At 41.1% G+C, this 17,797-nt stretch overlaps 1 protein-coding gene across 1 annotated transcript in view; it reads right to left on the bottom strand.

Moving 5' to 3' along the window:
* Positions 1-16,487, bottom strand: part of fkbp16 (FKBP prolyl isomerase 16) — a 33,849-nt gene extending 17,362 nt beyond the window's left edge. Inside the window, exons 1-3 of the mRNA XM_086298611.1 lie at positions 15,265-16,487; positions 14,893-15,062; positions 13,773-13,861 (exon numbers count right to left, since the gene is read on the bottom strand). Coding sequence (XP_086154737.1) covers positions 13,773-13,861; positions 14,893-15,062; positions 15,265-15,706 — 701 coding nt within the window. The 5' untranslated portion in view covers positions 15,707-16,487. The remainder of the gene's footprint in view (positions 1-13,772; positions 13,862-14,892; positions 15,063-15,264) is intronic.
* Positions 16,488-17,797: the final 1,310 nt, after the last annotated feature.

The following is a 17,797-nucleotide window of genomic DNA, read 5'->3' as shown; positions in this document are numbered from 1 at the left end:
AACCAAATATTTCCCAGTTTTGGATTTCACACTGGAACTTCAAAGCTCACAACAAATTCAGAGGAAGGAGCCAAAATATCCTGCTCTTTGAAAGATGAAAGTCCTCCTCCTCCATTACTCTTACACTTCACATAAATGTCTGCCCACTTCAGCGGAGCCCGAGCGTTTTATGCTTCCTGATTGGATGATTTAACTTCCATTCAAATCGAAAAATTCCTTTTTCTTCCCTTTTCCCCCCCAGAAAATGTGATTTGAGCATAAAATATGGGTGAGACGTTAATTACCATTCAACGAGGTCTCCTGTTTGCCTCCCTCTGTGTTTGTGAACATTAATGTTTGATCACAAGCTTCTAGTTGCTTTATGTGTGACATTCTGGGCACGGAATAAATGTCATAAAGAGATAGCTATCAGAAATTAATTTCCCTTCTAAGTCTGAACTGTCAAATGTGCATGTGCCGAAACCAGATAACGCCCGCCGAGAAAATGTCACCATTTCTGCAATATCGTTTTGCACAACAAACAGACAGGAGCTATCACGCTCCCCCCGACTCATTATTAAACAAGATGTAACTTTGAATCGGCGGTTGTTGCTCCCCCGTGCACCTGTGCACAGCTACACCTGGCCTTGGTGCCTTTTTTTCCATGTTCGACGTGTTTAATAAAGAGTCATTTACGAGCAAGCATGTTGACTCTCCTGAAGGTGTGCTGTGTGTACATCAGACAACAACGTCATGGCCATTATTCACTGTCACTTCGGTGTCCAGGAGAAATATGACTGCCTCAATAAGTGTGTCTCTATAATCTAACCAATTAAAGCCACAGCTTCTTTTTACCAGCAGCCAGCTGTGCCTCCCTGTGTAGCCTGTGAATGAAAAGCAGCACCCCGAACTCCTGACCTATTAGTCAGGTTGTCATGGAGGAGCAGCCCTTGTCTGCAGGCTCTTTGTCTCTCCCTCCATCTCGTTGTGTCGACTATGAGACCTGAAGCGTTAATCATGACTAAAACATCCAGATTTCTTAAGAGGAAGGGCTTGGCTTTACTCAACCTGAGCCTGTGGAAAAGGGACAGGTCCCTCTCATCACAGAGTTCTCAGAAAACAAACACAGACGAGCACATTTGCAAAGAATTCCAAGCCATTTATGCTCCTATTATATTCGCAAACACACTTGTTTTCCTCTGCGGATAATGCATTGTTTTGGCACATGAGCTCACTTGTTTTGTCCTTCACCATCTGGAATAACAATATGAAACATTATCAGAGTGCGGCTAATCCCATCAGTGCTATCAAACAACAGAGACTGTTTCATTTATAATGAGATCTCGTAATGAGGCTGAATTAATCCCTTAAGCTCGAGGACTGCACATCTGATTTTGATTTCGCAGCGAGGACGTCAGCGGGAGTTCGTCCTCAGCAGACGTGTGATGACGGTGCGCTGACGTCTCAGTGCGATGAGTCATGCTCCACGTCCCCGCTGACGGTACCTCTTCATCACCTCAACACACAGACACACACACACACACCAGTGCCACTTGTCACTCTCCTACAGATCTCTCCTCTGAGCTCCTCGGCTGCACTCGTCACCTCACATCCTTTCACAGCAGCAGCAGCACATTTCTCTACTGACAACCACTGCATGAGCTGATTTGCACAGGCACACTGTCTTCTCTGCCTCAGCCTTCAGAGAGCATGGTACCTTAAACATTAACCCACCTATGCAGTGTGTATGTGTGTGCAGTGTCAGAAACAGCTTGCCCCCTCCAGTATCCCATCTGCTTCCATTCTGCTGCAGTTCCAAATGAACACATACGTGTAAAGTGGCCACTCTTGTGTGTTTTCCCTCATCAGCCTGTTTGAGCTCACTCCACAGGAGAGCTGTAATTTTCCGAGTTTTAAATGTGAACGTCAAGTTGCAAAATCATAATAGGAAGTGTCTTTTGTGAGCCACAAATGACGAGCGGGACAGGGTGGTCCTGGAAGTCAAAGGATCCCAGAGGCAGGTTCTGTGTTTGAGAGAACGACGAGGAAGATTGAATGGATTGGATTTATATAGCGCTTTTCTAGGCACCCAAAGCGCTTTACAATACCACTATTCATTCACTCTCACATTCATACACTGGTGGCGGCAAGCTACGGTTGTAGCCACAGCTGCCCTGAGGCAGACTGACAGAAGCGAGGCTGCCATATGCCATATCGCGCCATCGGCCCTTCTGGCCAACACCAGTAGGCAAGTAGGGTAAAGTGTCTTGCCCAAGGACACAACGACCAGGACAGAGGGCCCAGGGATTGAACCGGCGACCTTCCGGTTACAGATGCGATTCCCAACCCCCTGAGCCACGGTCGCCCATGAAAGCAGCTATGAATACAAAGCAACAAAGACCAGTGTATCCACTAAACAAAGTTTGGCATATGACATGCCATCGGACCACATCAGCAGCAACAGTTATAGCAGTTCTGGACAGCATCACTTGGTTGTCATACAAAGAGGAAAGAAGTAATAACCTTAGTAATTTAGACCGTGTCTTTTAGATGCTCGTCATCTGAAGCATGCTGACCTCTTCACAAGGCTTAATGCCCTTAATTTAAATTTCACACAGCTAACATACAGCACAGTTAACCACAAGCTGCTTTTAAAATCAGGTTTGGTCAGCCATCTAGTCCTTATCATGCTCCACTAATCTCTGTGCCTCTCCATCTGTGTGTTTTGTAGACAGCAGGCATGGATGGTAAAAAAGGTGCTGGTGGGGCTGAAGAGCTGTCTCACGTGTGGTCCTTCATGTCCCCCTGCACAGCAAACACTGGAAAACAGGCTTTTGTTGTAATATGGTGGTTGTTCAACACAGCATACAATACCTAAGGCCACAGTGGACCAACAGTGTGGTGTTTGAGTGCAGGCATCATGTTTTGACACCAAGGAGAGTAACATTTCAGATATGAGGGTTGGTCAGCAGGTACAGATATTGACGTCCCTCTCAAGAAGAGTACCATGGTTAACCGTATTCTGTAGCGGGAATGGGATATATAGTTTATATAGAGAGTTTTACCTTAGGTGGAAATGTTTGGGTAAAAACCAGTTTTTAGCTACGGAGATGATGAGGATTAATACAGTGTAATAACAAAAACACATGAATAAAATAATCACTATTTTATAATCTCAGAGGCCACAGCCAAATGTTCATTTGCTGATCATTTTTTTGTCCTTTTATAAATTTTTGAAAGCTTAAGTTTTAGTTATAATTAATCTTTTTTTTTTTCTATTTCCTGTGTTTGTTTTGGACCTGAGCAATGTGATAACAAAAAACGTACTAATATGGCCATGAAGAATTTATAAGACCCCAGCCACACAGGCCTAGAGGCTAGTCCACAAAAAATGAGGGACATGAGGTAAAAAGGAGAGTGGCTGCGAGTGGTTGCTTAAGGCTGATGACAGTCACAGAGAAAATAGAGCTATAGTTTCCCCAAAAGTTGATTCATCTGGACGTAGCATTTTCAGTGGGAGAAATGTTTCGTCACTCATCTAAGTGACTTCTTCAGTCTCAGCTGACTGCAGGTTTCCCAATCTTATTAACAGTACATTTGCATAATGACTGAAACTAGCACGACTGAAGGAACAATGGGCTGGGAGGTCAGTTCCTTGATCATTAATATGCAAATTCTAATGACCATTGATCATCAACCACTGATCAAAGCCCACTGATCAATGGCCATGAGTACCATTCACAGAGAGTTCAGTGGTACTAGTTTCAGTCATTATGCAAATTTTATGAAATCGTCTTACAAATGACATGACTTAATGTGTTTAATTATCCCCACAGTGCATCCACTAAGACAAACTCTTACTGTGTTTTTTCAGTGAGTCAAATTCTGCTATTACATTTTCAATTAGTAATTAAAACTACACTCTGTTTTGGTGATGCACTATGAAATATAAACTATGGATGAGACTGATCTCAAAGCTACCTAGCATTGCATCCAACAAAATAAAATAAAATAAAACAAATGATGGCTTATGGAACTGGATCTGGAAATCTGGCCTCAAGAATTCACACAGTTTACTTTGATGAGAAACACTGAGTGTATATATAGGCTTTGTTTGTTTACTCCCAAATTATGTACTCTGATTACTTCTTTCGCCACTGTTTTTAGTCGTCATCACAAGGATCATTCTTGTGGCCTTCAGATAATATTTTAGGTATAAATTGCATAATTGCAGAATAATAAATCTGTGAAAAACCACACCACAGCAAAAGTAGAGTTAAGGGGAAAAAATGCAGTGCCAAGTTAACCGGGCCTATCAAAGTGGGATAAAAGAGGAACACAATAACCAGCAACCATAAATAAAAAGCTGAAAATAAGCACTGTAAGATTAAAACTAGACAAGAATTATAAATCCTTATCCAGTACCAGTGTTACTCTACCAGGCCTTACTGCTCTAAAATAAACAGTCTACCTAAAATTCAATAAAAGAACATTTCAGTTTAGGAGATTTACTCTCCCTCTAAATACCCCCTGCCTGACCACAGAAAGCAGAAGTAGATATAAATGAGGGCAGTGCTATATTACAACCCAGGCTGTCGATGTGAGAGATAAGCCTGCTAGCAGTAGGGGGAAAAGGTAAACATCCAGGGAGATTAGATGAAGGACATGCACAGTTCAAACAGTGGCCTGAGTGGCAAAATACTGCTCGCGGCGCCAAAACAACTTCATCATCTAGATTTCAGACGGAAAAGCAAAAGGTCAGTTCAGTTCAGATTTAATTTTAGCTTAAGTTTGATACGTTAAAGCCACAATCTACTGGGCAGTTGTTACAAGCAGAAGTAGTTATGCCGACTCAAAGCTGAGCCTGATCTTATCTAGAGCGTGTTACAGCTGTCAGTGCTTGCTGGTCTGCTCCTGAAGCCTGAGGACTGGGTGTGGTTTCAAGTCAGCCTGCTGTCTCTTTGCTGGGAAAGGGACACACAGACACACACGCATAGACCAAAAGCTACAGTCAAACTTGTTCAGGTCACGTGACACAAGTGAAGCCAAAAGTTCATCTTGTTCACATCTGCTTCTGGAATCCCTCACTGATGACAAACAGTGAAGCGAGGCACAAAGTTGCTCATAGTACTGTGAGTTATACCAAACAGCCAATTGTTTGCCTAACTAATTTTGCACAGGGTGGAAACACCAGTGTGGAGATGAATGGTTTATGTAAACGGGTTTTCCACAGAGGAGCATCTCAAAGGTCACATTATTCATTTGACCCAGTTGGTTCTGCACAGTGAGTCACACAGAGGAACTCCACCTCAAAGATTTTCTGAATGGACAACATGGTTAGATTTAAAGAGACGGGGGAGGTGAGCTTGTGTGCACTAAAGTGACAGACACCAGTGCACTTGCGTGGCAAGTGAGTCATCCTACCTGTCTGCTGGCAACTAACTAATGTAATGGAAAGCAGAACTGCCAGTTCTTGGCCGTGTCTTGTTACAGTGGGTGATAGGAAGAGAGATTAGCTTGCATAAAGAACAAATGAGCATGCTGGTGGTCCATAGGCGCTGCACAAAGTAGTCTACATGATGGAGCTGTACACTGTCACGTGGGGGCGGTGTCAAAAGTATGTCTCTTGTTTGGCTCATCTCAAGGATTAGCTTCTGTCAGGTAGGACACACAAGTCACAGAGAAAAATAACATTTTTTTAGTGAAGTGAAACCAGAAGTTCATATGTGTCCAAAACTGGGTCTGTACTTCTCTTTTTGAGCTTTGATGGTTTGAGGTTCTTCTTCTTCGTGGTGACCTTTGATGTTGTTTCCTTTCCTGCTCAAGTCAACATTTCAACCAACCAGCATTCAAATTATGTTTAGTGTCATCATAGCTGTCCACTGTGAGCTTTTTAGAGGACTCCAGTGTGCAAGTTTGACTACTCTGAATTCCTGTAATCCCTGTCTCTAGCTAGCCAAAGACCCATTAAAACTGGCACCAGTGCATGGCCATAAATCCCACACAACACCCTTTTAATTATTCCTGCAACACAGAACACGTCAAACTGCTTTTCTGTCTGTGTTTTGGACACGAACAAGCCACTATGCCAGTCGTCTATCCTTACTCACAGTCAGACTTGATCAGGCTTGATCACTGTGAATCTATCTGTGCGCTTTCCTGCTTAAAGAAGTGTCGCCGGCACCTGTCTGCTTCCCTCCCTGTCGGATATGGGTGTGCCTCAGAGGCCTTGGGAAAAGATTTCCACACTTAGCTTAACATCTTAAAAAATGCAAACAAACAGAGTGCTATTTCAACGGTCATTGTATACTGTCTGTTTGTTCCAACTAAATATTTGTTATTTTATGTCACACACGCACATGCGTACACTTGAAAACTGACAAGTTGTTTTATCTGTTTTACAAAGGCTGGATGTCCCGTATGTCCGAGTGAGTAGCCTGAGGCTTAACATGAAGTAACAGTTAGATTAAAAACAGGAAATGAAGTGTGCAGGAAATACTTTGGTAGACTTTAATAGCCATGTAACTGTGTCTCTTATGCTATTTATAGACTTTGCTCACTGTCCATTGTTTTTTAGATCGTCACTGGTGAACATTTCAAGCTTTAATTGAATGGCAAACCCACTTATATATTACATAACCGGTTATATTTAAGCCGTCCTTCATTCCTAGGTGTCACTTCAATTAGTCACCTCAAAATTTACCTTGGGTCCGACTCTTTTGGGGTCATTAAAGGTTAATTCATCAAGTGTCTGTATATCCTTGACATTCCTTGATCTCTGGTGACATCACTGCTAGCATCAGCTTGTCAGTACTCATTCACAGTATTGCAGTGTTGGTTAATGGGGAAATTATGGGTCAGCAGGGGTAGTGTGTGGGCAGTCTGTGCACAGGAAGACGGACAGCCCGTCTACCAGCAGAGAGTGTCTGTTGTCAGATGGCAGTAGTGTCAAAAACGTGTGGTACAACCGGTCTATTGGCTTCTCTAGGTCCTTAAAACAGCTGTCAAGAAGAGCAACATTATAAAAACACAAAGAGCTGAAGTGAAACTGAGTGTTAAAAACAATGTCTAGTGTCCACTGCAGCCACTATCTTGACTTTTCATGCTGTACGCTTTCTTTTTTCTTTCTTTTTTAAACATTTTTCCTATTCCTGGTGAATGTCACAGGTGAGATTTTGGAAAACAGCTTGAAAATATGTTTGCGGTGGTTGAAAAATCCTCTCCGTAGGCTCTCTGTAGGCAGATAACCTCAGCAAATTTAGTAGCATAAATTAAGCATAAGACAGTTCACCACTTCACAGTATCATTGGGTCATGGTATTTTAACTGAATTAATATTGTGATGAGAAACCTGGAAAGTGAATGATATCCCTATAAGCACAAACTGTACTGTGTGTTTACAGCTAAGTAGAACAGTAGGAAAAGTTGTTAATATCAGCATGTGAGCGTGTTAGGTTAATAAAGCCTTATAACAGATGTTTAGCCTCACAGCACTGCTTAGATAGGAATAGACTAAGAAATAAAGTGCTGTAAACAGCTGTTCCCCCCCACAATTACATCTTTTAGATCATTAAACAAATTTTAATACAAAGATAACTCAAACAAAAACTATCACCACCATGTTTGACAGCTTGTGTAATGATCTTTTAATTAAATGCTGTTAGTTTTACCCCAGATGTTACGGGAGTAAAATATTCCCAAAAATTTGACTTATGTTTCGTCAGTCTGCAGAATATTTTCCCAAAAGTCTTGAAGATCACCAAGATGTTTCTCTGGCAAATGTGAGATGAGGCTCTGTGTTCTTTTTGGTTGGCTGTGGTTTTCTCCTTGGAGCTCTCCCAGTTATTGTTAAATCATGAAATCTGACCATAACTGAGTAATTTTGATATGCTGGGCTTTTTCCTCCCTTTATAAATGAAATAATCATTTAAAAACTGCATTTTGTATTTACTCTAGGTAACTCTGACTAATATTAAAATTGTTTGATTATCTGAAATGTGTAATTATGAAAAAAAGGAAATCAGAAAGAGGTGAAATACTTTTTCACATCACTATGTGTTTGTTTGTATTTTATTATATTTCCCATCTCTTCCAAGCCAGCATTGCACTCCAACAACACTGTCACACAGACAATCTCAAGGAAACCGATGAAAATCAAGCAGAGATTCTTCTTCTGTGTCGAAACTTGCACACCAATTACCCACAAAGCAATTTGATTTATTTGTTTGGAAGCGTGTAGTCTTCAGACCTAAGCAACACTGCTTCAAGCAACATCTCCTGAGACAGTCTTTACACTTAAAAGAGTCCAAATGACTTTAGAACATTTCTTCACACATGCTCCAGTACTCACAAAGACTTGCAAACAGAATTTGTTGTTCAAAAGTAACAAAGTTTCCCTTTACTGTCAGACAGGAGTGCCTTTCTCAGTCTTTAGAATATTGGAGGAAACCAGTCCAGGATTTTATCAATTCTTCAGTCGGATCCAGTGTGATATTAGAAGGAAAAACGTTTTGCACTCACACTGAGATCCATGTATTACAAAATTACAATGATTGTTAAGGTGAGTCTTACAGTACTTTCCCATGAACGGAAGCTTTATAAAGTGTCTTTCACCTTTCCAACAATAAAGTCAGAAGAGTAAAGGTGGTGTAAGCAAAGCTCCAGAAGTTACCAAGCCCACATCCCCTGGGGCCAAAGAGAAGGAGATTCCTCCCCTCCACTTGTTTGTTTTTCTCTCCTCAGAAACTGACAATAGCCGTCTCCTGTTCTTCTGCCCTTCCTTTAGTGGCTATTCATAGGTGTATTGCAATTGCGTTTTGCACTTCACATTCTCTCTTATGAACTTGATGAAGATGAGCAGAGAAAGAAGGAACTAATTATGTTATTTTGTATTTTTTTGATCCAGATAACTGTGTTTAAAATTGTAAGATAGGATTTTGGCCCCTTAGCTGAGAACACTACAATCATCTAGCTATGTGTGTACTTTGATGCTTTACTGTCCTGTCAGGAGATGGTATAACTCACATACTGATAATAAAACCCCAATGGTAACTGAGTCGATCTGACCACACTTATAATAATTCATTCTGGAAATCAAATGAAGGTTTTAATTTTGGATTATTTTCAAACTAAACTCTAAGTGCCACTTTGCCAAGTTTATATGAATGTATCTTAACATTCGTTAGCCTGAAAGCAGAAAAGGGATGTTTGATGAGTGCTCTAAATACTGACAAATATCTAATCAGCTGACCACATGCAAACAACTGAGTTTAGTATCTACACTGTTGGTTACCATGATCTGCTGAAATTCAAACTCAATATCAGAAAAGGGGAAGAAAAGTGAAGTGGCATGGTTGTTGGTGTGAGACGGGCCAGTTGGAGCATTTCAGAAACATGTAATATAGTGGGTTTTTCCACACAACCACCTCTAGGGTTAATAGAAAATGGTCCAAAAAAGAGAAAATATCCAGTAAATGCCAATTCTGTCTGAGAGAAAATACCTCATTGGTGTCAGAGCTCAGATGAGAATGGTCTGACTCTGCCAATCTGATAGGGAAGCACTTCAGAGGGTCATTAATATGGCCCGAAAAGTCATTGGACATCCTCTTCCCTCCCTGAAGGACCTCTACAGCACTCGCTGTCTCAAGAGCGCACACAGCATCCTACGGGACTGCACACACCCAGGACACCGGGTATTTGAGCTGCTGCAGTCTGGCAGGAGGTTCAGGCTGCTGTGGTCGCAGACGAACAGATTCAAGGACAGCTTTTACAACAGGGCAATAGCCCTAATCAATGCAAACAGCTGAACTGATTGCCTAATTCCCTGGACTTTTTCAGGGGGTAACAACAATAAAAATAAAAATATTTATATTCATAACAAGGTTCAATAATAACTATGTGCAGTACACATACACTTATTTTTCTTTTTATTACTTTTATTACATAAGTTGCTGTGTTGTGTTGTGATGTGTTGTGTTGTACGTGCTGACGTGGGACAGTTTTCCAATTTCATTGTACTATTGTACTATTGTACTATGTGTGGCTGTGCAATGACAATAAAGACTCTTATCTTATCTTATCTTATCAATAGTAACCCAATTTGTTACAATCAAGGTATGCAGAAGAGCATCTCTGAATGCACAACACATCAAACCTTGAAGCAGATGGGCTACAGCAGCAGACCAACACTCTGGTCAACTAAGAACAAGAATCCGAGGCTCCAGTTTGCACAGACGCACTAGAACTGGATAGTAAAGAATCACAGTAACGTTGTCTGGTCTGATGAGTCTCAGCTTCTGCTGGGACTTTCAGATGGTAGGGTCAAATTTAGCATAAACAATCTGAAAGCATTAATCCTGCCTTGTATCAACAGTTCAGGCTGCTGGTGATGTAATGGAGTGTGGTATATTTTCTTGGCACTATTTGTAGTACCAACTGAGTATTGTTTAAAAACACAGAGTACCTGACTATTGTTCCTGACCATGTCATCCCTTCATGATGACAGCTTACCCATCTTCCGATGGCTGCTTCTAGCAGTATAACAGACCATGTAACGAAACTCAGATCATCTCAAACTGGTTTCTTGAACATTACAATTCACTGTGTTTAAATGGCCTCCAGAGTCACCAGATCTCAATCTAACAGAGCACCTTTGGGATGTGGTTCAACTGTAGATTCACATCACGGCAGCCAACAAACTGTGTGATGCTCTCATGTCAATCTCTGTAGGATCAATCAATCAATCAATCTTTATTTATAAAGCACTTTTCATACAGAAAAAATGTAGCACAAAGTGCTTTACATAGTTAAAAGCAGCCCACCCCACCCTCCAACTCACTCCCCACACTCTCAATACACATATATCCCCCCACCCCCACCCACACACACATACACACACGCGCACACTTAAAGAGTAAAAATTGGGCTGGGCTCGCATGAGCCAAGTGAGGAAACATTATAACAGAGAGCCGTCTGCACCGGGAGCCGGTCACAGACCGCAGCCTCCGGGCTGGGCACACAGCAGGAGGGAGGCCAAGGAGCCCCCCAACCAGGCTGAGAGGACCCCAGAGACCCAGCAGCCACGGTCAATAACAGCCCCGGTGCAGAGAGCGCCCTCCGAGGAAACGGAGGGCGATGTTTCCAGCACATTGTTGAATATATGCCATGAAGACTTAAGATAGTTCTGAATGCAACAAGAGCTCCAACTCAATATTACAATGGTGTACCTAATAAGGTGGCTGGTGAGTGTATATATCATGTAGACATATCATATCCAAGCTTGGCTTTTGCACCACGTCCATGCTCTTAATATTTCTATTTAAAGTTTGTTTTAACATGTTTTATTTTGTAAACCAAGAAATTTAAAGTTGTTGTTATTTTTTATTTTAATAAGTACTTGTAATAATAATAAGCTGAACAGCAGTGCCAAATAAACAATACATGGATTGATGATAAATAGCACACAATACCCTCATAACACATTGTTGCAAAACTAGAATAATTAGCTGGCTGGCACTGTCCATCTGGACTTGGATAAAACTATTAATTTAACTCTGACACTTCCCAGTGGTCTAATTAACTCCACTTTAACATGTATGCCGCTGAGTTAGTTCTCAGTAATGCCAGGAGTAAATGTACGCCAACACCTTTGGTGCCAACACGAGTGTTAAACCTTCTGTTTATGTTTGTTGACAGCTGGCCAAAATAACCGTAGGGTGCACTCTCTTCACAGTGAGACAGAGCTAAAAATACATGTGCTGTGCATAATGTAAACTTTTCAAATTACAGTTCCTCCTTTTGCGAGTTTAGCCGTACAGCGAAAGCAGCTACTGGTGATAGATAAAGTTGTTGACTTTGGGGTTGCGCAGGACAGATGAGGTAGGCTCGCTCCGGCTCCTGAAGGTTTTATGAATGCTAAAGTGCCCGTCCAGAGATCAACAGATGTTAGCTTCCACTCCTCTCTGATAATGACCTGCTGATTGAGGGGATGCAGTCTGTGTCTCTGACTAAGTAGCATCTCTCAGCGGGAACAGAACTGACGCACACTTCTGTTCCACAAAAAGGCGAACATGATGAAGTCTTTTGTCACTTGTAGTCTTTAAAGGGCTCTGAGCTTTTCTTTCTCACAGGACAAACGTCAGCGTTCCTTAATCTTTTATTCTGTAACCAAGTGGCTAAACACTGCCAACATTTGCCAGCGTTTCATCATCCTTGTGTTCACCTCCTTTCAAAATTCACATTTGCATTTCATGATCACATTAGACACTGCAGCCAGCCCATCACCCACACTCCGAACTAAAGACCACTCCACCGCCCTGTGCTGAATCACACTGGCACCCTTCTTGCAGACAACGGTGAAGTGGCATTGTGCGCAACAGGTGACTAACACAGTTCAATCCACTCAGCAATGTGCCTTCAAACAGAAAGAGGCTGCTGAGATTTAGCCTCATTGTCTTATATTTTACAGCCATCACGTCTACAGTGAAACACGACATCTGTTGCTGCTTAAATTTACGCAGGCAGGTACAAGCTTATCCCTTGAAACATCCCACACTACTAAAATTCTCAAACGTCACACTAAATATTTAGTTTAGTGACAGACGAATATAATCTAAACCAGCACGAAGCTCTGATTGTCTACCTTTAGGCACAAATAAGTTTGACTCCACAGCACACAGCCCTAATCAGCTCCATCAAAACAATCATTAACTAACCTCCTGCTGTCTCTTACTGCACGCACAACGCTGGGCCAGATTCCAGACAACACCTCAGACACTCCTCGTCCTTACCTCTCACACATCATGTCTCCGTAACACAAACAGAACCTTATGTACAGCACTCATTATAACCTACACGCACACTGGGGGAAAAACACTGTGTTCAGTAAATCTGAACAAAGTTCACTGAACCTTTTTCAGTCTTTCACTGATACATAGTATTTTGGGGCGTATAGATGTTTTTCTTATGAATTACTCTGAATTACAGCTTCTCAGTTAATGGTACAGTATGATTTACACCTAGAAAAAAATGCAGACAAATGTGATATTTGTTACTACTCTCCAGTCAGAGAGCCACTGTCTAATAATCTTTAATTTGCTCTAATGGGTGTGGGGCTATTCAAACATTAGTACAGAGCTCACATTATGGCTTTTAGAATTAAATTAATGGACACAATTTTACTTTTTATGAAATTGCTTAATATGGAATAAAATGCTGTGCGGAAAAAATGTTACAGCAACATCATGCAGGGGGAAACAAATCGCATTAAAAACATCTGCTAATATGTTTTCGTTAAGTCTTTTCACTGGTGTTATACACAATCTCATCTAATCACTGTGGTGCATTACTGTCTCATTCTCACGTGTTCAGGTTATCTAGAACAAACATTTAAACTATAAACAATCGGGTTTTCTGCAGTGACACACCAATCTCCTCTGTGTTTATCCTGACTCTTTAATGGTGTAAAGGTTATAAACCCAAACCAGTGGCCATAACGTGAGCGCTGCGCTCCCATAGGTCGGGATGTTGTGAACGCACCGGTGATAGGCAGCCTTTGCAGGCTGTTAGGAGGAAGCCATCTGCTCCTGTTTATGGTCCATTAACCCTGCTACCCCTGGATAACCAGGCCGCCCCCACAGCAACAGGTTCAAGAGGTCTGGGCGGCTAACTGGGATAATATCTAATTGTCATTCATGTTGAAAAAAAAAAGTAACAGCCCACTTCTTGTTTCCGTTTCATTGCATTTCATTAGTTCATAACATTATCATCAAACAACAATAACTGGAAAGTCCTTACCTTCCCAGAAGTCCATAGGCATACTGCGAATCTGTTAGCAGTAATGTGATCTCTCCTTTCTGCATGGACATGACACACTCCTCCAAGGCCTGCAGGTCTCAAAGTACAAGTCATTTAGAGGATTGAGTACGTATTATTTGAATTACACAAAAGACAGTGTCTGCTTCTTCTAACTGACTGCAACGTTAGATGATGAACTCCAAGTATCTGAACCTGGTTTTCCGATATGCTAGCTTAATGACTGTCAATGTCAGTCTGTCTGGTTGGTCTTATAGGTCTCGTTTGGACTTGGTTGTTTTGATATTAGAGGACAAGCAATAATTTTACTCGTGTGCCGCTGAGGTTTCCTCTTGTGCCACCACAAGAGGTTGATGGTTAAGTCTAATATTCATTGGATGGCTTACCTTTACATTTGGTTTATTATTTATTCATATATAGCTCAGAATATCTTCTGAATAAATAAGACAGAAAAACGTCGGTGAGCAATTCTGTTTTTTTTTTATGATTATATAACTAATAGCTATCTCATGAAGTTTCTTCCTGTTAAAATTGAGTTTTTCCTTCCCACAGTCACCAAGTGTTGGCTCATGGGAGATCGTGTGATTGTTGGGGTTTCTTTCTAATATTTTAGGGTCTTTACTTTACAATATAAAGTGTCTTGATTGACTATTGTTGAGAACTGGTGCTATATGAGAAAAAACTGATTTGAATTTAATTGAACCTCATCAAGAGGATTCTGCCTCATTTTAGCAGCGCAGCAACAAATTATTTCATCTGTAATTATCTTATGAGCAGTAATTAAGTAGTAATTAACCAGTTCCAGATTTTTGGTTTCTGCCTGGCTCTTGCTTCTGACCTCGACTACACTTTTGGTTTTTTTCTTTTTTCTTTTGTTTTAATCACAAACAGGCCCATGTTCTGAGTCACTCAGAACATGGGCCTGTTAGCATGCTGATGTTAGCTCACGGACTCAGCAGCTTGGCTAGAGAGATTTCCTGACCTACTTTTTGTGTCTCTATCTGTCACTGTGTGATGTAATACAGAGACAAACAAGTGTGATGTAATACACACTCTCAATAATGCAGAAACACACGTTGTGGCAGAGGCTTAAAGCTTTCACCTGGTTCACATCTCCCTCTCCAATAACAAAGACAAGCTTGCAGTCCTTTTCCACCACAGTGCGGTCCTCCAGGACACACTGCATCTTTACAGTAACCTCCTGGTCCCAGGCAGGGTGCGGGTCCTGTGGAGTCCCAGGCTCCAGCACTTTCTTCCTCAACAGCCGGTCCTCTGCGTGAGGAAAGAAGAAAAGATTGTGCAGAAGGAAATGGGGTTAATCTGCTGTGGGTAAACACGTGCTCAGAAACAGCCAGTCACGTTTTGGTCACTTGTTTTAGTTTGTCGTCAAAACTATATGAGACAGATAAAGGTTATAAAATCTAATTTATTAATTTTTTTAAAGGATTTCCTACCAACACATAATGTATCTTACCTGTAATCTCTGTCCAATCTTCTGCCATGAACAGGTCTTCAAAGCTTGTGGAAGTCCACTCCTGTGTGGCATATTCAGGAAAGAGACTCTCCGTGGAGCTGTCCCTCTCCAACACATCATCTTCTGTTGATGGGTCTTGAAATCTTACCATCTTCCAACTGTTTGATTTTTTGAATTTCTTCACTGCCTTGCATCTTGTCTCCCCACTCTCTTGCTCAGGATCAGAGGGGCTTTTTATCTCAGTGTCTTTATTCTCTGCTGCACTTCTCTCTGTTTCAGCCTGCTCACTCCCAAACAGCTCCTCGCCTTCCTCTGCAGGCGCACGGGGCAGCTCATTGAGACTGTTTCCATCAACAAGTCCGAAAATTGCCTCCTTCACCTCAGAATCTGTAGCCATTACTCCAGGGTCATTATGCGCTTCACAACATGGCTCTGTCTCCATTTCACTACAGAGAGCATGGGCCTCCAAAAGAGATGATCCTCGTTGTTCACCCAGTGGTTCCTTAGGTGTAGGTTAGGAGTTCTGTTCACCAACTATGGTGTGTCAGTGCAACAAAATATCTCCTTCAAATAATATTTACAAAAATCCATGTTGCGCTTCAGTAAATCCAGGTCAGATCCTTAAATCCTAGCTTCATCAGTGGTTTTTTCAAAGTGTTGGTCCCATGCCTACTTTCGGTACTTCTGCCGCACTTTGACCTGTCCTTTTTCCGCTCGTATCAGTCTTAGTCTACGTAGTTCAGTGATGACACTTTAGTACACACACACAAAAATGATCAATGTAAAGAAACTGCAACGCATCGACGCACTCTCAGCCAGCAGGGCTTGTGCAGTGGTAATCTACAGGATTAGAAGAGAAAAACCTAATCTGCCAGAACGTCTGTAAGCTTCTTAATGACTTCACCGTTGTGCTCCATAACGCAGTTTCCATGAATGCAGTATCTACCAATGAGCTCTCAGCAGACACAAGCTCCCACTTAATTTACCCCAAGTTGCACTGGAGATTTGTATATTCGCTGAAGTGTCACAGGATTCACAGATGACCCGTGATAACACCCAGGCTGCAAAGATGACCGTGGATTACAGTTTATGCACAATCCATTTGGCTTTAGTCACAGTTATTTGTTGGAAATGGAAATAAATGCAGTGTTTTATCCATCACACTTTCCATGCGATGTTTGCTTTTGTCATGGTTGTAAAGAAAATATATGCAAATGTTTCATCTTTAAAACACACAAGCCAGATTTTTTTAAGCTGCTATTTAACTTTACACCCCAGGCCAACAGCAGATTTACATTAAAGCAACACAACATATATACACTACATGAGTAAAAGCACTGGGCTGTCTACATATTACAGCTACAAGAGCTGCTTGGCCATTGACTCATGCCACAAAGCTTCTGGTGCAGTTTCCTGTTGATGTTAATGCCAGAGGAAGTTATTGAATCACTAGCGCATTGGCAACTTTTACAACATCAGTGACCATACTCTACGACTTTACGTGGTCTGTGCCTTTGTGCCTTTTAGTTGCTGTGGTTCTTAAATGCTTCCACTTTGTAATAATACCACTTACAGTTGACCATGGAATATCCAAGAGAAAAGACATTTCAGAAACTGACTTATACTGGTTGCATTGTGTTATAGTATCATGCCCATTGCGTGGCTAAGGTGCTTGATTTGACACAACTGTGGCAACAAGACTGAAAAACTCTGACTTTGAAGATTATGAGGTGTGGCCCAAAAGCATTTGTCCAAACATGTATGGGAGCAAGATATTTGGAAAAGTGAGATTTCTTTTTTGTTCTACACTTCCAATTAGATTTATCTCATAATAAAAAGTGTGATAAACTATTCTGCTCTTTTTTTAAAAACTAGGAAGTGAAACTTTTTGGATTTAAAATCCCTTTCATGACAATGCCCATGAGTGCGGGAGCTCAATCGCTGGGAAAAACGCCCTGCCCTGAATCCAGGAACCTCTGGCTGTGGGGCAACAACACTATCGTTCACAGGTAATAATACAATGCTATCAGGTTTCTGCTAATGTAACAGAAAAAAACCCCAGAAAATAATAACCCACTGACATTGTTTCAATAACAGATCACTGTAAAATTATTTCCCACTTATCATTTTACCATATCAACACAGCAATACCAAAATCTGAAGCATTGCAAAATACACCCTATTAAGTGGTTTATGATCACACTTTTATTTCACAAATAGTTTGTAAACCCTCAAGTAGAGAACTGGCTAATATGTATAGGTAAATAAGAGCTGGCTGTGCTCTTTAATCAGCAGCTAAAGTAAGTTATCTGTTAAGAAATGAATGAAAGTGCTTATTTGATTTCTGCCATATGGAGATAAGATAGGCTACACATGTTTTTATGTAAGGAGTTTGGTTTGGAATTTCTTTAATACTTGCTTTAGTTTTTAGCCAGATTTAAAGGAAATAATAATAATAACAATAATAATAATAATAATAATAATTCAAAAAATTGTTTGGTTCCAGATCCTCACACGTCAATAAATATTATTT

This window comes from Aulonocara sp. 'chitande type north' Nkhata Bay, linkage group LG7 (genome assembly GCF_057382095.1).
Source record: "Aulonocara sp. 'chitande type north' Nkhata Bay isolate Kocher_YH1m ecotype deep benthic linkage group LG7, A_spYH_male_GT1.1, whole genome shotgun sequence".
Taxonomy (NCBI): domain Eukaryota; kingdom Metazoa; phylum Chordata; class Actinopteri; order Cichliformes; family Cichlidae; genus Aulonocara; species Aulonocara sp. 'chitande type north' Nkhata Bay.
This window is presented reverse-complemented; position numbering and strand designations above follow the sequence as displayed.